The sequence below is a fragment of the Nothobranchius furzeri genome, chromosome 12, assembly GCF_043380555.1.
Source record: "Nothobranchius furzeri strain GRZ-AD chromosome 12, NfurGRZ-RIMD1, whole genome shotgun sequence".
Taxonomy (NCBI): domain Eukaryota; kingdom Metazoa; phylum Chordata; class Actinopteri; order Cyprinodontiformes; family Nothobranchiidae; genus Nothobranchius; species Nothobranchius furzeri.
In genome coordinates this window covers 13,927,010-13,952,196 of record NC_091752.1, presented here as the reverse complement: position 1 = coordinate 13,952,196, position 25,187 = coordinate 13,927,010, and the positions used below count along the sequence as shown (strand labels likewise).

The window sequence follows — 25,187 nt, the reverse complement described above, 5'->3', positions numbered from 1 at the left end:
CGGTTCATCTTTATAAAATGGGTTTAATGAAGAATAATTTATGCTGGAAATGTAAAAGGCAGTAAGGTACTTTTATTCATTCTGTGTGGTCATGCTACGTTGTTCAACCTTTTTGGAAAACATATTGAATACAATGCAAGAGTGGTTGGATAAACCACTCCCGGAAACTGCTCGACTTTGTTTATTAGGAGACTTGTCGTGTGTACAGAATATATCTACAACGACAGGGGACCTGGCTCTTACAGGTTTTATGTCAGCAGCTAGAGTCATACTGCGTAAATGGAAAAGTTTTGAGGCACCTGTTTACAGAGACTGGATAATAACGATGACGGAGATTGCATCTTATGAATTATTTATTGCTAAAATGAAGGAAAAAAAGACTCACATTTTGATACCTGGATTGAATTTTTGTTTTTTATTAGTGAAAAGATATAAAAGTTGTTGGACAGCATGTTTTGAAATTATTATGAATTGTGGTTGTGTGTGGTTTTCCTGTGCTGTGAGGGGGGGGGGGGGGGGGGTATTTTGGTATTTTGTTTTTGTTTGTATGTAAAAATTTGGAAAACTTAATAAAAAAAAACTTTAAATAAAAAAAATGAATTAAACAAAAAGGCCATTTTCAGGGAGCAAAGCGGTTCTGCAGCTGTGGAGGTTGATCAAGCTTAGAAAGTGGTGCTACTAATTCCCACAGGTGTTCCAAATTTTCTGGATTACTAACAATCCCCTCTGTCTGCATAAAAGCTGTGTTGGAACATACTGTGGTACCATAACCTCATGAGCATCAGTTGAACAGTACTGTACTGCAGATAATAGTGTTGCTACAAAAATGGTGAGAAAGGGGCAATTAACAATGGAAGAGAGACAGACCATCATAACACTTAAAAATGTGGGTCTTTCCTACACAGAAATAGCAAAGAAAAACAAGGTGTCAGTGAGCACAGTTTCCTTCCATATCAAAAGGCACTCTGGGGCAAACTCTGACAGGAAGAGATCTGGCAGACCCAAAGCCACAACTGCATCAGAGGACAAGTTTCTGAGAGTTAACAGCTTGAGTGATAGGCGGCTCACAGGACAACAGCTTCAAGCACAGCTTAATAGTGGTCGTAGTAAGCAAGTCTCAGTTTCAACTGTGAACAGAAGACTTGGAGCTGCAGGTTTGACAGGACAAGTTGCAGCAAGAAAGCCACTGCTAAGACGTCAGAATAAGAGAAAGAGGCTTGCCTGGGCCATGAAACACCACCACTGAACTGCTGAAGACTAGAAGAAGGTATTATGGAGTGATGAATCCAAATTTGAAATCTTCGGTTCATCACGCAGGATCTTTGTACACTGTCGAGTAGGTGAAAGGATGGTTCCACAGTGTGGCATCAACTGTCAAACATGGGAGGAGGAAGTGTGATGGTCTGGGGCTGTTTTGCTGGATTCAAGGTCAGTGGCTTGTACAGAGTGAGAGGCACCCTGAACCAAAACGACTACCACAGAATTCTCCACACCATGCAGTACCCTCTGGCATGGGCCTAGTAGGTCAGGGATTCATCCTACAGCAAGATGATGACCCAAAACATAAGTCCAAGCTACGCCAGAACTACCTCAGGGCTCCAGACTTAAACCCCATGGAGCTGGTTTGGAATGAAATGGACAGAAGAGTGAAAGCAAAGCAACCTACAAGTGCCACACATTTATGGGAACTTCTGCAGCAGATATGGAAGCACTTTCTGAAGAATATTTCATTTTCTATGGTAGAAAGAATGCCACGAGTGAGCACACACACACACACACACACACACACACACAAACACACACACACACACACACACACACACACACACACACACACACACACACACACACACACAGAGCCAGCCAGCTGGCCAGCCTTTAATCAACATTGATTTGTTTAACTGTGCGTGGGGAAAATGCCAACAACGTTAGGAAAAAATCTGTTTAATCAAAATAAATAAAAAAAATGTTTAAAGTTGTGTCTGGTTCTAGTATTTCATATTTCCTAGTTCCTACTGCATGAGTTCAGATGGATTAATTCATGCACTTAAAAATTAATGTTCTGATTTAATTGAAAAACTTGTTCTGTAATAGTTCCTTTACTATTGTAATCAAAAATATTTAATCTCAGTTCTGAGGTTGCTCTGTAAATAGTTTGCAAATAAACAATAACACATAGCAACTTCTGATCAATCCATATCAATTTCAGATTTAAAATAATCTATTGATGATGATGTATTGAGTTTGTTAGTAATTTTATTTATTAGAAATGAAATGAGATCAAATCAGTGCTTCTATGGGTTGTCTCCTGTCTGCACTAGAAAAATTTACTTTATTATAATGTTCACTGTAATGCATCTTGATGTTCTTAACAAATAAATTAAATCAAAGATATTGGTCAATAATGCCAAACATGTAAATTTGTGTTTCAGTCATTTCATACTGGCTTAAAAATACTTCATTAAGTCTACTAAGCAGGGGTGTAGAACGTGTTTAATAGGGCCAGCCCAGTAATGATCTTGGACCAAAATAAAGGGGCAGAAAGTCAAATAAAGGGGGCAAAAGGAAATGTTTTTCCAGATGGCAAGAAAAATTAAATGCCAAATCCTCCGGCAAAGTGCGTCACTGAGAGTTTAAAACAAAATTATTCTTGTTTAAATATTGGTGTATTCACCTCGATAACGATAAATGGACGATAACTACAGGTATGCGCTGAAACAAAAGTTGTCCACTAGATGGGGCTGTCACATGTATTACATTGAGTCGCATATTTACGTGACTCAAGGTGGTACAGCTTCTTAAAGGGACACCTTTAATAGTAGTTATTAAAATGCAGCAGTTGCTGGATTGGTGCAGTTCCAAGTGGAGTGCATCAATTAAAACAATATTAACATAAAGGAGAGACGTGTCATAATTTCATTGTCATTATTTTTTTCCACATCATTATATTAACCTTTGCACAGTTCTGTAGTGTTAAACGGTGTTACCTGACGAACAGCCAAGGCATATTTGATTCCGAGCAGGCCTCCATGACGAACCTCCCACTGGTCATCCTTCAGCAGCTTTAGCAGGACCTCCACTGTTTTGGACACTCCGCTTTCATTAATGTGGCGAAGGGCAACACCAAGAGACTGGGCACACGTCTCCCTGACAGGAGCCACCACCTACCAAAGAACAGATAGAACTACCATCTAAACCTAACCGTATTCCTAAACTATTATATAAATAAAAATGCTAACAAATTATGTACGAATATTTCATTAGACAAAAATACCTCATCAGACACAAAGTCTCCAAAGCGGTCCAAAGCAAAGACACAAAGCAGACGGATGACCAAGTCTTCTATCCACTCCTGATGCTGTCTCAACATCTAGACCAAACCAGCAGAACAGCATAAAACTCCGGACCCCCCCACACATACACACACATACACACACATTTAAACACATGGGCTCAGAAATACCTGCTCCAATGTGCTTCCTACTACCTTCCCACCACCAGCTCCATGGGACTTGAGGATCTCTCTAAGACCCGTGCCAGCACCATGACGAACCTGTAAACCACATAATCATTACACACCAACGTCCCAGGGTTTCTCCCACCACCATGTGAAACATCATACTAATCCTTCACTTTTTACCTCCCATGACGGATTGAAGAGATCATTGCACAGCTCTTCACAAAAGCTCTCCAGAGGCCACTCCTGCGTCTGAAGATGAAGGAATCACAAATGTATTTCAGACAAGGAATTTCTCACAAGTAAAAGCTGTTTGCTTATATTTCGTACCTCCTCCAGAAGACTGGAGTTACTTGGAATGTTGTCTATTACGACTTTATGTTCTGCTGCGGGCTGGTTAATGACGACGTTGGTTGTTTTTCGTCGTTTCTCCTCGGGTTCACCTTCAAAGCTGTCATTACTAAAAGAGAACAAAGCTGTTGAATCAGAACTAAAGCAGCAAAGATTCACAGATATAATAAAATGGGTCAAACCATTTTAATAAATGTGGATCGCAGTGATGAAACATGAGCATAAGTATGTTGATGACTGTACCTTTTTTCATTAGGATCCAAGTCTCTGGATTTTTGCTTTGCCACTAGTTTAGCCATTCTCTTGGCTTTGTTCTTCTGACGACTGCTCATCCCGGGTCGGAATTCTGAGTCGATGAGTTCAGCAGCATGAATGGTCTAGAAGACATAGCACACTCACATAAAGGGTGTTGGGAGCAGGAGGCCCAGAAGGCCCAAACAAACTGATTGTGCAGCTAGGTTTTCTTTTTTATATTTTTTCTTGAATTTTTTTTAAATAAATACATACATGTTTTTGTCTAATTTAAAAGAGCAAAGTGTAGGTTATTTTTTTTTATAATTCATATAAAATACTATTAGAAAAGCTTATTGTGGATATTTGGTTTTAAAATCCATAACAGAAGAGTTTTCTAGTAAAAAGTGGCCTTTCTTGTTTCTAAATGTGAACCTCTGACGTAACCAAAGGGAGTTAGAAGCTAGGCTGCCTCAGCTCAATGTGGAGAGTGGCTAATTTAGGGTAGAGAGGTCATGTGATCCAGTCATTGTGTGTGTTTACTAGTGTTGGATTGTGTTCATGTTGATAAACTAGAGTATGAAGGCTGTACCAACTCCAGCCTGTGTGGACATCGAGTCCACGGGTTTCCAGACAAGAGGAACAACGCCTCTATCTCCGTGCCTGAGGGCGTTTTGTGCAGCTGAAAAGATGGACTTCTGTAGTCCTCATCAGTCGGTACCAGGTCAGGGAGGTCCACGCTGGGCTCCGGAGATTTGTGGAGGGGTTTAAAAAATTAAATGTGGATTTCTGGAGCTCAGACCACTGTCAGAACCAGGTCAGAACCGACCACCAGAAGAGACGCGCTGCTCAGCGGGCCAGCTGGTTTCCGGGTCGAATCCAGATCAGAACTGCTGCGGACCTCCAGGAGAGGATCATGTGCAGCTTTTAAAAATCCCAGCTGGACTGACTCACTGGTGTCTGGGTCGGATCCAGCTCACAGAAGCCCGCATGAGCTCCAGAACCGGATGACAGGCATCTCTAAGCTAAAGTAGGTTAGGTGAACGGATATTAACGAGTATGAGACAGCTGACAGACGCTCATTAGTGTTACTATTATATTAACTAACTGATTCTACTTTAACTGTCTGGTACATGATGGTAATCTGTACTATATTGTGATGATTGCAAGAGTAGGGCTGCAGCTATCGAATATTTTTGTAATCGAGTACTCTATCGAATCTTTTATCGATTAATCGAGTACTCTAATAAATTACTCTTTTGCGTTTTTAAACCATTATATCAAATAGCATGTTATAAAATATGAAAGACCTCTTGAAATGAGAAAGCAATTGCCAGTTATTCTTCAAGTTTTATTCAAAATTACCGGTAGTTTTCAAAACTTCAGCACTTCAACTTTACTTCACAGTAAACAAATGCGAGCGGCTGCAGCCCAAACAGCCCCAGAACCGCTCACGGCGCATGCGCAAACATGGCTCGCCAGCTGTTTCCCTATTAACACACGTTTGTTTTAATTTCTACATTTTTTTGTCTCACACTAACAAGGATTGTCGAAAGCATGTTTGCCGTTGTTATGTCAAATTATACAGATCACAAAACATTTATTTAGTTTCTTTCGTTTTCCTCCATCACTCTCATAAATACCTGTGTCCTCCTGCAGCGATCCTGAGGGACAAACGGACATCAACAACAACACAGTAAAAAGTCCGACGTGTTGTAAAAACAGCTATTTTTTAGCACATTTTAAGTCCGACGTGTTGCTACCAGACGTACGGTGTGAGCTGAAACTGAGTGCTACAAACGAAAAAGTCGCACAGTGTCTGCAAAATACATAGAAATACAGGCTAAAGTGCATTATCTTGTAGAGGCTCTGAGTCCGCTTGCAGAAGTGACATTTACATGTGGATGCTTCCTGGTCAGGTTGCAGCATCGAGGAATGTGGTGTTGTGGTAGGCTAAATCCATTTTACAGTATTTACACTGGACTACGTTTTCCACCTCACGACGTGAAAAATGGTCCAACAGCTTTGACATTTTGTGTCTTTTTCGCACTCCACCAGGGTCCACGTTGTCCGCCATGGTTTAAAAGAAAGTTAAGTTGCGTTCGCTACTCGCGTGTGCATTCAGTGGAGTGTATGTGCGTCACTTATTTCGGTCCGGGTGAAACATCACCCTGGGTGATTGCAAAGCCATGAATTAATCAAACATGAATTAAACGAAGCTTTGAGGCAGAGAATTTGACTTGAGGATTTTTGTACTCGAATTATTCGAGGTACTCGAGGAATCGTTTCAGCCCTACACATGAGTTTAAGCTAACACGTTTAACTCAAGCTGCCCCCCCGCTGCTTCTCCTCACATGGCAGCACAATCTCTCTGCTTTGGCCAATGGTTTCTGCCTCTGGTTTGTCTCTGCTCTCTGGGGCGTGCAGCAAACTCATAACTTTATGGTTCTGGTCCATTAGAAGTAGAATTATAAACATTTAACGGTTCCTCTGTGTCAGAGCAACATTAGAGTCCAGATTTTCTCTGGATTAAGCCAACAGGTCGCTGACGTCACTTGGTTTGCCCCCCCCCCCCCCCCCCCAAAAAAAACTTACAAAAATTTCCCTAAAAGCCTAAATAATTTGTCTGTGTAAAAATGTTTAAAACAACTTTCTAATACATTTCTCTAAACATCGGTTCATGGGAGTCTTTAACTTGCAATTTGCTCTTTAATTTAAGTTTTTTATTAACGGGGCAGGCGCCGGAACGAGCCCCCGCACCGTGAGAACAAACATCACGGCTCTAAAACTAATCTTCATCCGTGTAGGTTACACGTCACATGATCAGGAAGCAGAAAATCCATGTGTTAGGAGATTGTTTTGGGTGGCTGCTGTGAAAAAACTGAGGCGGGAATTGGAAAAACTTTTGCCTCTCGATACGAAAACCAATTATGAAAGGAAGGACAACGCTAGAAACACGTGGATTCTTCCTGATTTAAGAAGTGAGTATAGTCTTTCTTTTGGTAGTTTTGGTGTTTGCATGATCATAGAGCACAATTTTCTGCGACTCTTCAAAAACAGAAAAATGCTAGCAGCCAAGGGCTTTATGATCAGGAAACGGCTGGCAGTGAATGAGTTAAGGTGATGATATGGTTCCTTTACCCTAATCATGTAGCCTGTAGTGCTCTTCAAAACTAGACAGAAATATTTATGAGATAAGCAGTCTAAAACTTTATCAGAATACCCTTGCTCATTTCTTAGGAAACACCATGAGTCGACACCTCTACCAGAGTCATGTGGAACATAAAAAGTTGCAACAGTTTTTTCATTGTAACTCAGTTTAAATGTCTCACTTGACCCAACAATGTGCCAAACGTTACCAAATCGATGTTACACGACTTTCTGACCCACAGAAACTAAATGGAGACCAGCCATTTTTAATCTAGTTAGTCAATTTTAGTCACATTTAATGACGTCTAGTGCTGTGACGGATCAAAAATCTCACGGTTCGGATCAAATCACTGTTTTCAGTCCAGCAGAAAGACAAAAAATAAAAAAATTGCTTTACTCTCTTATTTTGTAGAAAACAGTGCAACCTTTTCTGTTCAATTTGCAACTTGCAAGTTGCAAGCAGGAGTTACAGAGAAGTCTGAGTGTTGAATAAATGGCCTGTATTTGATATATCGCATTCTACAGTCCTGTGTAGCAAACCAAAGGCCAACAATTTGGTTATTTGTCCACAGAAAGGTCAGAGGTCATCTCACGGAAGTGTCCAGGCTGTTTCATCTGCCTAGAGTCTTGTGTGCAACATCTCAACTGTCTGGCCTTCAAACCAGAAAACCCACTGCTCTATGACCTTGTTACCAAGAAGTGAAGCCGTAATACCCAAGGTCTCATGCAGAAGACGAGACTTTTACTCTCTAAACAAAGCTCCTCTTTCCTAGCTCATATTTTGTTGAATGAACCTAAGTGTTTAAATCCAGTGTTTTAAGTGTGTCTTATATCAAATGTCCTGGAAATCTACAGGAGTAAAGACAGACCATGAGAGGAAGGTGGTTGGATGGGGGGGTAGGAAGTAGATGGCAAATAATTCTCCACATATGGTATAATTCACACTTTAATATTCCCAAGACAAAAAGAAAGATTAAGATTTTTTTAAGTGTCATTAAGATAAGGAGGCTAAAATATTATTTTACTGTATACAGTAACAAGGTCGGTAACAAGATGACGCCTGTGCTTGGCATAGCCGTGGTCACCGGCCACTTTTTCAAACTTTTCTCCACTAACCACCTCTTTTCCACCTTGCTCCCGTCGGTGAACCTCTTCAGTAGTGTCCCTACTACCATCTCCTATGATCGCCAGACTCTTTTGTCCTTCCGTTCGTTCATGATTGCCCAAGGTGCACCGAGGACATACCTCCCTGTTTGTTTATCTGAGTGGCGCACTGGCACAGAGCGAAACGACAATTTCAACCAGAAAGCCTCCAGCGATGTTTGTCCGGTCCCGGGAAAACGTCGGAGGAAAAGAGGTAAACGAACAGGAATCCAGGTGAGAATAAAGCCCCCTTCAGACAGGCCATGAAAAACGGAAATGTTCCAGAATCTGTCCGTAAGACCTTTCTGTCTGAATACAAACATCCGGATAACGTGTTCCGGAATTTATCCGGACGAAGCCCCAAGTAACAGGTCCGGACTTGTTACGGACAGGGTGGCTGCTTCAGACTGGTGAGGTAAAGTTCCGGACAAGGGGGAGGGGGAGGAGGAGGGGACCGGGGGACGCTGTGCGTACCTAGATAGCCCGCTGCTGTAGCATGCAGCGAACCACGGCAGCTCGCCTCCTACGGTACCGCCTAGACGCGCAACGGAGCGCTTCACACCGCTTCAGTGATTCCTTTAACCATTGAGCTTCATCATCGAGGTCTCTTATGCGTCTTCGTGTGCGCAGAATAATGCTTAAGCGCCTCGTGATTTTTATCTTGAGGGGCGCTATAGAAATGATATTTTCTTCTTCTTCTTCTTAACATAAGTCCGATTCCCCCCCACCCCACCCCCGCCGCCGTCAGACATCTGGAACTTTTCCCTGCTGTGTGAACGCAGCCGAAAGGACAAGTTCCGGTACAAAAGTGGTGTGTCTGAAAACACAGTTCCGGTTAAAAACCGGATTGAATTGTCCGCAAATGTTCCAGAATGTCAGTCTGAAAAGGGCTTAAGACTTCTCTTAAAGCGTGGTGTATCTAGTAAACATCGGCGTGATCTTCTAGCTTCTATTCCTTTGTTTGGTGACTTGAGCGCCACTTCCGCATTCCCGCCAGGCCACGTTGGGACGCGGTTTCTCCTTCCAAGTTTTTTAAGGTGGGTTTATCCTAATTCCTCAGTGGTTTCTCCTCCTGTTCCCTCCATAAGTGGTTTTTATGAACACCGTGGATCTAATCCTGCTAATTTACGTTCACTAACTCCAGCTGTTTCTGTAGTTTCTGATTCCTCCACCTCACTCAGCATGGCTCTATTAAATACCCGCTCTGTTAACAATAAGTTCTTCCTGCTCAATGATTTAATTCTCTCTAAAAACCTGGATTTTCTGTTTCTGACTGAAGTTTGGCAGCAAACATCTGATTATTCTGGTCTGATTGAACTCTGCCCGAGTGGTTATTCTTTTCTTAGCCAGCCCCGGGGTTCTGGTCGTGGTGGAGGCCTAGCTGTTGTTTTCAGAGACCATCTTCCATGTAGCTCTACAACCTCTAGTCACTTTGCTTCCTTTGAACTGCAGCTGATTAAAGTCGGGCGTAAGGACACGTTCTACTGTGCTGTGGTTTATCGTCCACCTGGTCCAAACAGTTCTTTCCTTCAGGAGTTTAGTGACTTTCTATCCTCCACTGTGATGCTGTCCAGACTGGTGATTGTTTAACATCCGCGTTCATGATCCCTCTGATCACTTTGCCATGAATTTGTTTAGCCTTATGGACTCCTTCAGCTTTACCCAGCATGATTCTGGCCCCACACACACCAGTGGCACACCAGAAGTCCAAGTTACTAGCAGTTTGTCCATACTATAATAATAATAATAATAATGCATTGAACTTATATAGCACTTTTCAAGACACCCAAAGACGCTTTCACACACTCTCACATTCACACACTGCTAGTGATGGTAAGCTACTTGTAGCCACAGCCACCCTGGGGAGGTCTGACAGAGGCAAGGCTGCCATTTGAGAGGCGACTCGGCCATTTGGCGCCGTCGGCCCCTCTGACCACCACTAACACAGGCATGTTGGGTGAAGTGTCTTGCCCAAGGACACAACAGCAGGATACCCCTGGCGGGAGCTGGAATCAGACCCATGACCCTCTGATCATGAGGCAACCCGCTCTACTACCAGAGCTACTGCTGCCCCTCTGACCTCTTGACCCCCTGGATCGCACGAGGGCCTTCAACACAAAGGGTTGGTAGAGTCTCACACTGGCATGGGATGGTTTTCTGAATAATCTCTAGTTTATTAAATCATACAGTCAAACTGATGTTACAACCCAGACATCACAAGATCTCTCAGATACTTAATAAGGTTTGGCTAAATTAACATCTAGATAGCATTCCATCATTGCATTCATTGTTTGTCATGTATAATTACAGTTTAGAAAGATAGAATTAAATTCATTTTTATAAAACAGGGTTTCTGCAGAAATCAGCAAAACAAATTTAATGCTTTTTAATGCCATTAAAGGCCTTAATTTTTGAAAATTACATTTAATGACTTTTAATGGTTTTTAATGCCCTGCAGAAACTCTGTAAAAAATATCCTTGACTCTGAAATAACAAGAAGTGTGTTCCCTGAATAGTCCAAAGAACCTAAAGGTAATTTAAAATCAAATATTCAAAGATCAATCAGATTGATAATTTTCTAGGTGCCCTACTCCGAGTAACTGACTGATGCAGCTCAGCCTGACCACAGTTTACCTATACTTTCTCCCCTAATTTTAGTCCCTGCTCTGTTCAGGTAGACAAAACTGAGTTGGGTCGGCATCGTGAGTCTGACTGCTGATTGGCTAGGGGGTGGGTCACTGGTTGCTTCTGAGTTATCTGCCTTCTGCTTCACTGCCTGTAGCCATTTCCTGCTTCAGAGTCTGACAAAAAAAACATAAAACTGAGCAGAATGTCCAGCCACACCACCACCGTTTCTGTGGAGCATCCAGATCACCTTACATCGTTTACAGATTACCTCATGCTAATTTGTCATGAGTAAAATTGTGTGTGGAGGGTGGGGAGTTTCTGCTGTGATGTCATATAGGCAACGTACGAATATCGGACTTGTAGACATGCTAACTACGAAATTTTACAAGCTGAAAAATCTCAAAGCACGTGATTGGCGTGGTCGAAGAGCAAGTTACTTTCCATTTAAATTGAAGTAAAACATTTGTACGATCAAGGGCATAAGGTGAAGTGTATTAGAAAATAGCTGTTTTCGCCCCGTTGTCATGCATTAATTTTTTCGTTTTTCTGGAGATCCATGAGCCGACCGGAAGGGGAGGAGACAAAAGCTTGGTTTATGCTTGACGCATTTACTTTCTGCTTGGTGATGCGGCTCGCGGATGGAACGCGCTTCACAACTTGCAGCGTTTATGGTTCATGCGGCTTGTCTGTGGTGAGCCAATATTCTCCCAAACTGAACAGGGCAGCATGGAGCTCTACGGCATGCATCCAACGCTACGCCATAGTAGAAGTAAAAATTAATGTTGTTTACAACATGGCATTCCAGCATTTTTTAACAGCGTCCTCGTCTTTTCCGACAGTGCGAGCTATTGCTCTCCAAGAATTATTAACATGTTGATCACGGCGATCTTTGAGAGCTGAATCATACAAATGTCTGTATTTACGAGCCTCTGCCATACTAGTTCTTGCCTGTCCGCCATGTTTTTCGACGTCTGACCGTCCGCGTGGTTAGAAAATTTCTTAGGTGCGCGGTGCGGAAAGGTTGGGCCATGCGGAGGCGCAGTGGAAGGGTGTGGTTGTTAAAATGACGCAATTTTATCGCGCGGAGCCATGTGAACCTCGTGGACGCGTCAAGCATAAACCAAGCTTTAGGCTCCCCATTTCAGGACCTTGCAGATTGAGCCCTTTTCTCTTCAGACAAACAAGCTGCTGTAGGCCACGCCCACCCACCCCCTGACTGGCTGCTATGACGTGGGGAGCTCAGATATCCAGGAAGAGCTTCGAGTAGAACTGCTGCTCCTCCATCATTTGGGTGTGGCTTACACCAATGTTCCTTATTGTGGTGTCACAAAAAGGGTTTGTAAAAGCAGTTTGTCACAGTGTGTGACAAACTGTGTCACAGTTTATCGGCCTCCTAAGCAGAGTGCCATTTTTATTCAAGTATTTTCAGAGTTTTTATCAATCCTGCACAACTGCTTTGAAAGGATCATTTTAGCCGGTGATTTTAATCTACATATAATCCCTCTGACCCTTTTTCAAAGGAGTTTTTAAATATTCTGAGTTATATGGATTTTAGTCAACATGTCACAAAGCCAACTCACAACAGAGGACACACCCTGGACTTGGTCATCACGTATGGCCTGTCCACCAGTGTGTCCTCTGTTATTGATTTGGCTGTATCTGATCACTACTGTGTATTTTTTAGCATTAACAGTTTTATCCAGCGGGAACCCTCTGTGAGAACTGTAAGGAAGCGTCATCTCACCCCTGAAGTGGCTGCAGGTTTTCTTGAAGTTTTTAGAAAGATCCCTCCCACTCCGGTAACTGCCTCTTGTGATTTTACTGTCAATGATTTTAACAGTAGACTGAAATCCGCTCTCGACCTGCTCGCTCCACTTAAAATCAAAAGTTTTTATTCAAAACGTGCTTCACCGTGGAGAAATGAAAAGCTAAAGAAACTAAAGAGAAATTGCAGGGTTGCAGAGCGGAGATGGAGAAATCAAATATATACAGAGCTACTTAAATCATATAATAACACAGTGAGAAATTCAAGAAATGCATACCTTTCCAAACTCATTCTAGACAAACACAATCCCAGAATACTTTTTTCCACCATAAACAACATTTTAAACCGTACATCCAATTCACTTCAGAAAACACCCTCAAATGCACTCTGTGAGGAGTTTGCAGCCCACTTCAGAGGGAAGGCAGACACCATCAGATGGAATATTTTATCCTCCATAAGTAATAAGGTCTTAGATAAATCTGAATGTGTGTCTATACCAGAGGAAACACTGGACAGTGTTGTCCTGGTAGAAGCTGAGACTCTTGATAAAGTTTTCTCCTCAGTGAGACCCACCACATGTGTCCTGGACTCAATCCCAACTTCGTTTTTTAAACAATTCTATGGATCTTTTAGTGATGAGATTTTAACCCTGATGAATTGCTCCCTTCAGACGGGGGCCTTTCCTGCTGCCTTTAAAAGGGCGGTGGTGAGGCCCCTGTTGAAGAAGAGCAATTTAGATTTTAATTAATTAAATAATTATCGACTGGTATCCAACTTACCATTTTTAAGCAAAATTTTAGAAAAGTTGGTTTTAAATCAACTAAATGATTTTATAAACACTAATAATGTCCTAGAGAAATTTCAGTCTGGTTTTAGGGTGAACCAAAGCACCGAGACGGCCCTTCTGAAGATTTTAAATGATTTTAGAGTAAATTATGATAAACGGAAGTTGACAGTGTTGGTTCTACTGGATCTAAGTGCTGCCTTCGATACAGTAGACCACACTATTCTTTTAACTCGTTTAAAACAGATCAGCCTCTCTGGTGCTGTACATAGATGGTTCACATCCTACCTCACAGACAGGACTTTCATGGTGAGTTTGGATACCTGTTCCTCTAGGGTCCATGGTTTTACATGTGGTGTGCCCCAGGGTTCAATTTTAGGCCCAGTGCTTTTTAATCTTTATATGCTCCCTCTTGGCGGAGTCATCAGGAGACACGGGGTTAACTTTCACAGTTATGCTGATGATAAACAGTTGTACATCTCCGTGTCTCCTGATGACTCTCGGTCAATGGATGCACTTTTTAACTGTATTTTAGACATTAAATCCTGGATGGCAGGATTGTGCGGGGTCCCACAAGGTTCAGTTCTAGGGCCTCTACTATTCGCATTCTATATTCTTCCCCTAGCTGGCATCATTCAGTCTTTCCCAGAAATCTCCTACCACATCTACGCTGATGATATTCAGCTCTATATGTCCTTTATGCCACACCAGTTGGACAGGCTGGCCACACTTGTACTCTGCCTGACCCAGATCAGTAACTGGCTGTCCAGCAACTTTCTTGTCCCCAATACTAACAAGACAGAGACCCTTATCGCTGCACCCCCGCAACTTCAGCCAAAAATCGAGCAAGAAATTGCCTCTTTTTGCCCATCAGCCAAGGCCAACATCAGAAACCTATGAGTTATTTTTGATCCAGCTTTAAGTTTAGACTCACACGTCAAAACCATCACCCGCTCTTGTTTCTTTCAACTAAGAAACATTTCAAAAGTCCGTAAACTGGTTTCTACTGCAGATCTGGAAAAAATCATCCATGCCTTTGTGTCATCACGCTTAGACTACTGTAACGCTCTTTTTACTGGTCTCAGCAAAACCTCCCTCTCACGCCTTCAAGCCATCCAAAATGCAGCAGCCAGACTCCTAACCAAATCCAACAGACGAGCTCACATCACTCCAGTTTTACAGTCCCTCCACTGGCTCCCGGTAGAATATAGAATTCAGTTTAAAGTTTTAGTCCTGACCTATAGAGCTCTTAACAACCAGGCTCCAAGCTACCTATCTGAGCTTTTATCCCCACACACCACCTCTCGGAACCTTAGATCCACATCTGAAAACCTCCTGGCTGTTCCTCGAACCAGACTGAAAACCAAAGGGGACAGGGCCTTTCAGACTATTGCACCCAGACTTTGGAACAGTCTACCTTCAAATCTCCATCTCTCTAACACTGTAGAGATCTTTAAAATTCATCTAAAAACTCAACTTTTCATCCAGGCGTTCCCTCCCTAAATGTTTCAAAAAGATGGCTTTGTTCGGGTTCACACCTTCACTTTGTTTATACTCATGATTTTATTTTCTACGTTTTAGGGCTGTAGCGAAGCCTCGACGACGTTGACGGCTCGATTCTAAAAATTTGTCGACGTCAGATCCGGAAGTCGACGCACCACGCCCACTTGTTGCATCCCCAGGAGTTTGTAAATAGAGGAGGAATCTGCCTGTTTTTCCTCTAGTTCGCCTTCTCCGCCTTTACTAACATCTCCGCCAAATACCAAAGACCCGGAACAATGTCCGTCCACTACTAGATTATTTTCCTGTTTTGTCCGCCTTCGTTTCCCGGCAACGGACAACAACTTCCGGGGTCAGATGCGCTGCTTCGTGTCTACCGCAGATGTAGAAAATCACCGGGAGCGTTTCTCCCTTCATAAAGGAGCTTCTTTCGGACATTAGGAGAGCTGTTTTGGTGGTAGCAGTCTCTCCTCCGTGCTGGTCTGTTTGCTGCTGGGTGTTTTTGTTTTATTTAAACTTGGTAACTTGAACTTAACGTTGGTAAAGCTACTGTTAGCATCTTCGCTAACAGCTTCTTGCGTTGGGATAAGCGGTTACGTTTTGGTTTAGAGTTAATCTTTTTTGTGGTGCAGATCTTTCTTTTATTACATTTAGAGTGTTGTGGGTTTTCGGTTTAGTTTAAAATATCACCTTGAGTTTGGTTTAACCACCCAGTTTAGAGTTTGGATCCCTACTTATTTGTACTTTGTTTTAATTCCCCACAGGCAGAATTAGTTTTATTATTCCCAACCTGTGGATGGAAAGATTTATGATTTTTGTTGTTGTAAATAAACCTGATCATCATTTTAACTTTTAAATCCCGTTATTGTCCCTTCCTTTTTGCACACGAGCCAAACTCCCCAGGAAGAGTCGTAACACCACTCGCCTCACGCACATAAGTGACCAAAACAAAGCAGCATGGAGACACTCCATCTTCTACCTACTCTCAGGCAGCAGCCTGAACTCCCAAGTTCTACACGTCACCAGAACATAACCAACCGCAACACAATAAAAGCAGTGTTATACAAAATGGAAGGCCCGTAGTGTTTATTCTCTTACAGTAATAATTTATCAATTTTTTTGAGGAATTTATTTGAAATTTTCTGGTTTTTGTTAATTGTGCAATAGAAAAATAATCATTAGATTAATTTTCTAAATAGTCATTAGAATAGTCGACTATTCGATAAAATAACCGTCAGAATAATCGTTTAAAAAAATAATCGTTTACCCCCAGCCCTACTACGTTTATCATTGCTATTGTTTTTCTGATGCTTTTATTGGTTAGAGGTATTTGCCCTGATCTTTATCATTTTGTACAGCGCTTTGTGATTTATATCTGTGAAAGGCGCTATATAAATAAACTTTTACTTACTTTCTTACTTACAGAGAACTTTCTCCAGCTCAACCAGGACAAAACTGAAGTTTTAGTCAGTGGTCCTGAGGCCCAGAGAGAGAAGCTTTTACCGAAATTACAATCTCTGTCTTTTAATCCATCTGAACAAGTGAAGAACCTGGGTGTGATTTTTGACTCCGAGCTGACTTTTATCCCACACATTAAAAATATCACAAAAATAGGTTTTTATCATCTAAAGAACATCGCCAGAGTCCGCCCCATTCTCTCTCGGGCCAATACGGAGACGTTGATGCATGCTTTTATCACCAGTAGGATAGACTACTGTAATGCCCTGCTTTCTGGTCTTCCCAAAAAGAGCATCTCAGGCTTACAACTTCTACAAAATTAGGGCTGTAGCGAAGCCTCGACGAAGTCGACGGCTCGATTCTAAAAATTTGTCGACGTCAGACCCGGAAGTCGACGCACCGCGCCCACTTGTTGCATCCCCAGGAGTTTGTAAATAGAGGAGGAATCTGCCTGTTTTTCCTCTAGTTCACCCTCTTCTCCGCCTTCACTAACATCTCCGCCAAATACCGAAGACCCGGAACAACGTCCGTCCACTACTAGATTATTTTCCTGTTTTGCCCCTTCGTCTCCCGGCAACGGACAACAACTTCCGGGGTCAGATGCGCTGCTTCGTGTCTATCGCAGATGTAGAAAATCACCGGGAGCGTTTCTACCTTCATAAAGGAGCTTCTTTCGGACATTAGGAGAGCTGTTTTGGTGGTAGCAGTCTCTCCTCCGTGCTGGTCTGTTTGCTGCTGGGTGTTTTTGGTTTATTTAAACTTGGTAACTTGAACTTAACGTTGGTAAAGCTACTGTTAGCATCTTCGCTAACAGCTTCTTGCGTTGGGATAAGCTGTTACGTTTTGGTTTAGAGTTCATCTTTTTTGTGGTGTAGATCTCCCTTTTATTACAGTTAGAGTGTTGTGGGTTTTCGGTTTAGTGTAAAATATCACCTGAGTTTGGTTTAACCCGTAACACCACTCGCCTCACGCACATAAGTGACCAAAACAAAGCAGTATGGAGACACTCCATCTTCTACCACCTCTCAGGCAGCAGCCTGCACTCCCAAGTTCTACACGTCACCAGAACATAACCAACCAACACAATAAACGCAGTGTTATACAAAATGGAAGGCCTGTAGTGTTTATTCTCTTACAGTAAGAATTTATCAATTTTTTTGAGGAATTTATTTGAGATTTTCTGGTTTTTGTTAATTGTGCAATAGAAAAATAATCATTAGATTAATTTTCTAAATAGTCATTAGAATAGTCGACTATTCGATAAAATAATCGTCAGAATAATCGTTTTAAAAATAATCGTTTACCCCCAGCCCTATACAAAATTCGGCAGCACGTGTCCTGATGAAGACCAGGAGGCAGGAGCACATGACACTAGTTTTAGAATCATTGCATTGGCTCCCCGTATGTTTCAGGATCCATTTTAAGGTTCTTCTAATGGTTTTTAAGTGTCTTAACGGTCTTGGGCCTTCTTATCTAACAGAACTGCTTTTACAATATGAACCCTCACGGCCTCTGCGCTCCTCTGGCAGGCATCTCCTGGTCATCCCTAAAGACAGGACACAAACTCACGGCGAGGCGTCCTTCCAGTGTTATGGCCCTCGCCTCTGGAACGAGCTCCCAGAGGACCTCAGGGCCGCAGAGAACGTTCATGTTTTTAAGTCCAGGGTCAAGACCCATCTTTTTAGGTTAGCTTTTATCTAAATATTTACTACAGTCTTATTTCTCATTTTACATGATTATATTTTATTGCTTGCTTTGCATGTTTTATATGATTATATTTTAGCACAGTTTTATTATTTAATATTATTATTTTACTGTCTATATGATTTTATTTATTACTTATTTTCTAACTTTTGTCATTTATATTAGCTCTTTTATTATATTTTTACTCATTTTAATCCGGTGTTTCCTTTGTAGGGGCCCTCTGCCCCGGGAGCGGTGGTCGACTGTAGCTTCCTGGGCGCTCTATAGGTGGGGGTCTATGCTCCCCCTCCACTGAGCGCCCTGATTTAGTGTGGAAGACCTGATGCTGCCGGGGCAGACGGCTCCTCTGATGGCGTTTCCTTGCCTTACTTGGCTCTTCTGGACTCAGCCAAATATAATTTTTACTTGTGTGTGTGTGAGTGTGTGTGTGTGTGTGTGAGTGTGTGTGAGTGTGTGAGTGTGTGTGTGTGTGTGTGTGTGTGTGTGTGTGTGTGTGTGTGTGTGTGTGTGTGTGTGTGTGTGTGTGTGTGCGTGTGCTTGCATATGTCTGTTAATGTTTTTAACCTGTTATGGGAATCTGGGGTCATTTTTTAAAGCACTCTGAGTAGCACTTAATTTGAAAAGCGCTTTATAAATAAATTTGATTGATTGATAATTTTTGAAACCAAAATGTTTCTAAGGGCAGCAGAGAAGGATGCAGAAGAAACGTTTTATTGCTCTAAAACTCCTTTATAATTCAGTAGCAAAGAAAAAAGGTAAAATCACTGAAGTGAAGCTCACCACATGGTTGAGAGAGCTACAGCCAGCTGTAACCTTGGTTTCTTGAGGTCTAAGCACACTCGTTTGACAGGAACAGTCCAGGTCTTCATCATTAAACAGCTCCTCTGTGTCCATTCCAATGGCAGCGCCCATGTCCAGGCCCAGCTTCTTCTGAAGAAGCTTTCTCTGGCGTCCAAGACGCTCCTTGGGGTCCATCTCAGCTGAAAAGACAACATAAGGAAGTCAGGAGGAAACGCAACATGGTTATACAAATAGTGGAAAAGTACATTGTGGGGGTGAGAAGATTGTGAACGTTGGCGTGGAACGCTAGAGCAAAGTGAAAATACTGAGGGCCCAAACAAATACAAGAACTTCAATAAAAATAGCTGAAAGGGCGTATCAAAGTAGAAAACATCAGCTCACAGGGATGCATCAAATGTTTCCAGTGTGCTAAAAACTGACTTTAAATGAAGACTAAATGAACAAGTTGAAACTGAAGATTATGTTCAATTGAAAAAACAAACCAGTTTTGTCATCTTGCAGCTCAAACTCCGCTCCAGCTGATCCAAGCAGAGACGCTCCGTGTTTCAGGAGGCGAGAAATGTCAAAGTGGTGAAAATTTAAGCGGTCATAGGAGTCCTCCAGAGACAAATCTGCACAAGATTCTAGGAAAAACAAAAGACGGCAAGTTTAGTTCCTGCTCAGAATGAGGTTCATCTAAACACAGGGTCAGACTGGGGTTCTCCAGCGCTAACCCTAATCCCACCAGGCTTTTCTTGGCCCCCTGCCAGGATAAGTGTCATTTTAGATGCACAAAATAAACATTTCAATTGTCAAAATGAAGCAGTCTTTAACCTGCAAATCTGACTTTAACTGCATAGCACAATAGAATAGACTTTATTGATCCCACAGTGAGGAAATCCACTTGTTACAGCAGCACCAAGACTTAAAATAATTAAGAAAAATAATAACAAAGGTACATGTATATAAACATAGGCAGTAGTCTAGAATGGTAACCTTCGACCACTAAAAATCACGAAAAAATTTTATTTGACTATTTTTCTGTCCTGCCTGTTTATTATCTTCCTGCATCTCCTCTCGATCCTAAAGAAAAACTGCTACCTGGGTTCATATATTTTCACCTTATGAGTTTCCTTTGAACTGCAGTTCTAAAAGATCTACCGACCGCAAAAACAGTGGAGTGCTTGCCGGCCACATCAGTTAGGTGCGTCACCGAGGACAAAACAGGTGATGCGCCCCGATCCAAAGCAAGGAAACGCATCAGGCACAAATAAAAGAATAAAAAACCAAAAAACATAAAAGGAAATGAGCAGACATGAACGATCGAGTGTTAAATTAGTTTTTGAGGTGGCGACACCTGATTTGATAATGTTACTGTGGCCGTGCTCAGGACGCAGATGTCTGGAGCGCGTCAACAATCAGAGCTTTGCATGCGCAAGCTGGTTAAGGTTAGGATGGGGGTGAGGGGAAGGTTAAATTGCAAGAGGGTAAACGTCACAATTTGGTTAAATGCCTGTTTTACGGCGGGTGTCGGTACCAACACTCTGGCACAGCGCGTTGCCTCCCGACGTGCAGGAGCTTGTCACCTGCTGACAGCAGGCTGCTGTCTTTTCCGAGGACTTCATCTTGCCGGTCATTATCACGTGACAGCGACTAGTCGATGACAGGCATAAAAAGTCACTATAGAGCGGTGAAGTCGACTAGTGACTAGTTCATACAACCCCTACTACTACTCCCCAGTGTTCTGCAGCGCACGTTCTCTTTGAACTTGATATCAAATTTTCGCCTCCTCTTCGTCTCCGCACGGTTAAAGTTACCCTCGCGGTCTATCACTGGCATATCAAAAGTGAGACGATGACACAACCGCCCCCCGTACTTGCTTGTTATCACATTCCACCAGGCCACAATAAAAATCCGGCCATTATTCACCTCCGTCGACTCCGACACCGGCCAAAATATGATACCCGGCAGTTAATTAAATACAGGCTAATATTAGAGGATTTAAGGTATGTCAAATTATACAGATACAAAACATTTATTTACTTTCGCTTTCCTCTCATAAATACCTGTGTCCTCCAGCAGCAATCCCGAGGAACAACAGACATCAATAACAACACAAAAAAAAGTCAAATGTGTTGTGTAAAAACTGCTATTTTTAAGCACATTTTAGATCCGACGTGTTGCTACCAGATGCACAGTGTGAGCTGAAACAGAGTGCTACAAATGAAAAAGTCGCAGTGTCCGCAGAACATATAGCGGACCTCCGAGTCCGCCTGCGGAAGTGGCATTTGCATGTGGATGTTTTCTGGTCAGGTGCTGCAGCATCGAGGATGTAGTGTTGTGGTAGGCTAAATCCATTTTACAGTATTTACACTGGACTACATTTTCTGCCTTACAACGTGAAAAATGGTCCCACACCTTTGACATTTTCTGTTTTTTTCGTTGAAATTAGCATCCGCCACCAGCCAAATGTAGGTAAATTCATGAAGTGGTGGGTTAATTGGCACAACGCACACGCCACAGTGGCGGGTGTCAAATATGAAGATAAGAACCATTGTTTACACAGCTGACCTGATGGAGGCATCAACGGGCCGTGTTGCCGTTAGTCTGCCATTCTCATTAAAAGAAGAACGGAACAGTAACATTAGCAACAAAGCTTTACATTCCCGCTGTTCAGCGGGTGGGAGAAAACATTAAGGATTCTCAAGAGGAGTCAAATGATGAACTGAAAGTCAGTATTCAAAGCACAGCACCACTGTGTTGCATTTATAAACTTACCTTCTCAGACGTAACCTTGGTTTGGTGCAGGTTGTATTTTTTTGTCTTCTTGTTCGTTTCTTTTTCTGTTAAAGGTTTAAAATAGGACTGCTGCAGCTATTGGATATTTTAGTATTTGATTGTTTTATTGAATCTTCTGATCTGATCTGCTGATAAAAATATGAAATAAAACAACACAATTATGCGGCTGAAATGTCAGACTCTTGTCTGGTCAGCTCATGGGGCACTGGAAGATCGGAAAAATGAAAGAAAATTAACGAGGCTAAAAGAATTATTTCCTAATCCGCTTTGCCTTACGCCCTGGATGTATGTTGTACATATATTTAAATGAACTGTAGTGATGGGTGTTGGCCACACCAGCCATGTATGTTAAGATTTATCAGCTTGTACAAGTTTGCCGTTAGCGCAACTTTAAATCAGACATCGGTACATTGCATATGTGACGTCACCACAGAATCTCCTATCCTCTAGCATAGCTGCTACTTACCACATAACCGGTTTATGGTGATTCTTTCCTCCTGTGGGAAGGATTTGAAGTTCACTGAACTTATAGCCCTTTTCCTTTTGTTTTAATCTGTGTCTGCTTTGATTATGTCACTTTTGTGAAGCGCAGCTGCTGTCCCAGACTTATTTTCACACTAAACCCAAAATACCCCCCCATTCGAAAATCAGCACGTTCCTGAGACCCCTGAGGTTCTGGGGCCTCGGGTAGACCTTGGCTCGTCTGCTGTCCCATTACAGGGGAGGGGGAGATCCAGGAGGACTCAACCTTACCTGGATGTCCTATGTCTTTTATATTCTGGTAGTTGTGCAAATGTAGGGATGGGCGTAGATATTCTGCTGGGGTGGGGCTGGGTTGGTGTCCACGGACTCCGTGAGGCTCTGCAATGCTGCTGCTTTGGGCCCTGGCAGGATGGGCTGGGGTCTCCATGCCCTGGGTGGCATTCTGACAACAGAGGTGCCTATTGGGGCCAGTGGGGGAGCTGGCTCCCTGGAGGGCTAAGCCCAACCAGCCGTTCCTCCCCATCCCCACATATTTTTCTCCTCCTGCTCCCTCACATCATCACACAAACATGCACATAGGACCTTGGCGGGTGGACAAGTCAGGGAGTGTGGGTATGGACCCCATTTCCGCATTCCTGTGGCAACCTGCCCCCTCCCCCAATTTTATCTGCACCTTAAACACTTCCACCAACGACATTCCACGCACACACTTAGGGCCTTGGGAGTGAGCACATCCAAAGGCATTATGTAGGGGGATTTCTCAGCTTCATCCCAAGTGCCGGTGCCCACTTCCAATTTTAAACTGCACTTAGACACCGAGGGCTGTGGGTGCATGTGGGGTGGTTTGGTGGCATCAGCTGACATAGGCCAGACAATGCCTGCACTGCCCGCTCACCACAGACATGGAATACACCTCATCAACACGCACTAACACTATATTGGAGCAGGTGGAGGGAGACTAGGGGTCTTAGCACACCTCTGTTGCTTGGCTTCCTGGGGCTGGAGGCTAGGAGGGAGATCTGGCCGTCTGGTTGGGGTCTGGGGTGGTGGGTTGCTGTGCTCCGCGTTGGGCGGGGTAGCCTGCTCATCAGCACCCCAGCAGAAAGGGTCAAACTCTGGGAACCGGTAATGGTTGTACCCCAGGGATGGGCGTAGATATTCTACTTCTTGTTTGTGGAGTTTGTGAGCATGAGGGAGGGAGTGTATAACTTTGTGTATGACTGTACAGGGTTGGACCTTTAAAGCGCCCGAGCACCAATGGCGCTAAATTTTCTCGTCGGGCTACAATTGACGACTTACCGCCCGGGTAGCGCCCAAGCCTTATGTGTCATTTACACACCGGCTTTCACCTACATCTTGGCCGCGCCCTGTAGGAAGCCGCCATTTTCGTTTTGCGCACGTGAACCTGCACGCCTCTAGTCACGTACTGCACTTCTATGTGCAGTACGTCCACGATTCGTGCACATACTGGATGAATCGTGCACGTACTGCATGCCTCTAGTCACGTGAACCACGATAGAAACACACAAGCAAGCAGGAGGATGGCGGCGCCACCACAGGGATGGGATTTCTTGATGAAACCTCCGGCAAAATGCTTTAAAACTGGTGAGAAGCAAGACCGTTCGAAACGGTATGAAGCAGAGAAGCGTGTGCGGAGGTGGAATGATTCTTGGCGGTTTAAAGAAGACGGGAGGCGCAGAGGATGGCTCGAGTACAGCAAAGCGGAGGAAGTGATGTACTGCGTTGTATGCCGGAAGTATGAGACGACAGAATCGAGTTTTGTTAAGGGAACAAACAAATTCAAACTCGAATACGTTAAAGACCACGAAAAAACAGCGAGCCACATGAAGGCTGAAAAGACTGATCTTGCAAATGCAGCAACAGTAGGAGAGTTGCCAGCTGCAAAGGCCCTCGTGGCGATGACGAAAGCACAGCAAGATAAACTGGAAAAGTTGTTTCGTACGGCTCACGCCACTGCAAAGAAAGGAAGGCCATACAGACTTGGATGTGCGAGTATTATTTGCTTAACAAATTATCAAAATACTGGGTTTGTTCTGTTTAAAGATATGTTTTTGTCCATTTCATTGTTTGATGGAAAAAAAATGAACTAGAAAAGATGCACCATCTTTAAGTCATCTTTGATATATTTTTTTAAATAAATTCTGTTTAACTGCCATCTTGTTTCTTCTTTTGTTTTTTTAAAAGATTTTTATTAAACATTTCCTTTTAAAAAAGGTTCCTTTAATTATTTTCACCTTTTATTCATTATTCCATTTATTTTATTTTCCCCACCTTTTCTTATACTGTTTTTTTTACTGCCATCTTTCCAATGTGAGAGGTATGTGCATTAGCACAGTTAAAGACTGTCTGTCAAAATTGAATGTATGAAATGTAATTTGCTTTTTCTTTCAGTTTAGATGAGCAGAAGGGCATGGAGATAGGCGAAACGTACCGAACCAGAAAGCACCCCAAAACATTCATTGGGTATATAGCCCAGGCAGAGGAGAGAGTGCAAGAAGAATTTGCAGCTGGAGTTTCTTTCTCTGTCAGATGGCTGTGCTGACAGTGCTGTCATTGAAGAAGGGATCATCTATGGCCGACAAGGAGTTAAAGGACAAATCAGTGTCAAGATCCTGGGTATCGAGGCAGTCACAAAAGCTAATGCTGAAAACATCACGTCTGCCATAACAGCCGGTGTGTGTAAAGGTCTTGGTGTGGAGGAAGGCACCTGGAAGAAGAAACTTGTCGCTGTGTCAACAGACGGGGCTGCAGTCATGCTTGGAGGAAAGAGTGGCGTGGTGACAAGACTGACAGCAGACCTGCCCCATGTGCATTGTATGCCCCAAAGACTTGAGCTGAGTTTTAAGGATTCTGCCTTGAAGAATCCATGCCACAAAAAGCTCTCCTTACTGGACTCTACACATTCTACCACTACAGTCCTCTCAACCGGGCGA

The 25,187-nt window shown here is 42.9% G+C and overlaps 1 protein-coding gene across 1 annotated transcript in view; it reads right to left on the bottom strand.

The window, feature by feature from the left end:
* btaf1 (BTAF1 RNA polymerase II, B-TFIID transcription factor-associated) overlaps window positions 1-25,187 on the bottom strand; it is a 122,178-nt gene that overhangs the window by 73,905 nt on the left and 23,086 nt on the right. The window contains exons 4-11 of the mRNA XM_054738604.2: window positions 19,455-19,595; window positions 18,952-19,151; window positions 4,052-4,185; window positions 3,788-3,917; window positions 3,641-3,709; window positions 3,464-3,553; window positions 3,275-3,370; window positions 2,988-3,164 (exon numbers count right to left, since the gene is read on the bottom strand). Coding sequence (XP_054594579.2) covers window positions 2,988-3,164; window positions 3,275-3,370; window positions 3,464-3,553; window positions 3,641-3,709; window positions 3,788-3,917; window positions 4,052-4,185; window positions 18,952-19,151; window positions 19,455-19,595 — 1,037 coding nt within the window. The remainder of the gene's footprint in view (window positions 1-2,987; window positions 3,165-3,274; window positions 3,371-3,463; window positions 3,554-3,640; window positions 3,710-3,787; window positions 3,918-4,051; window positions 4,186-18,951; window positions 19,152-19,454; window positions 19,596-25,187) is intronic.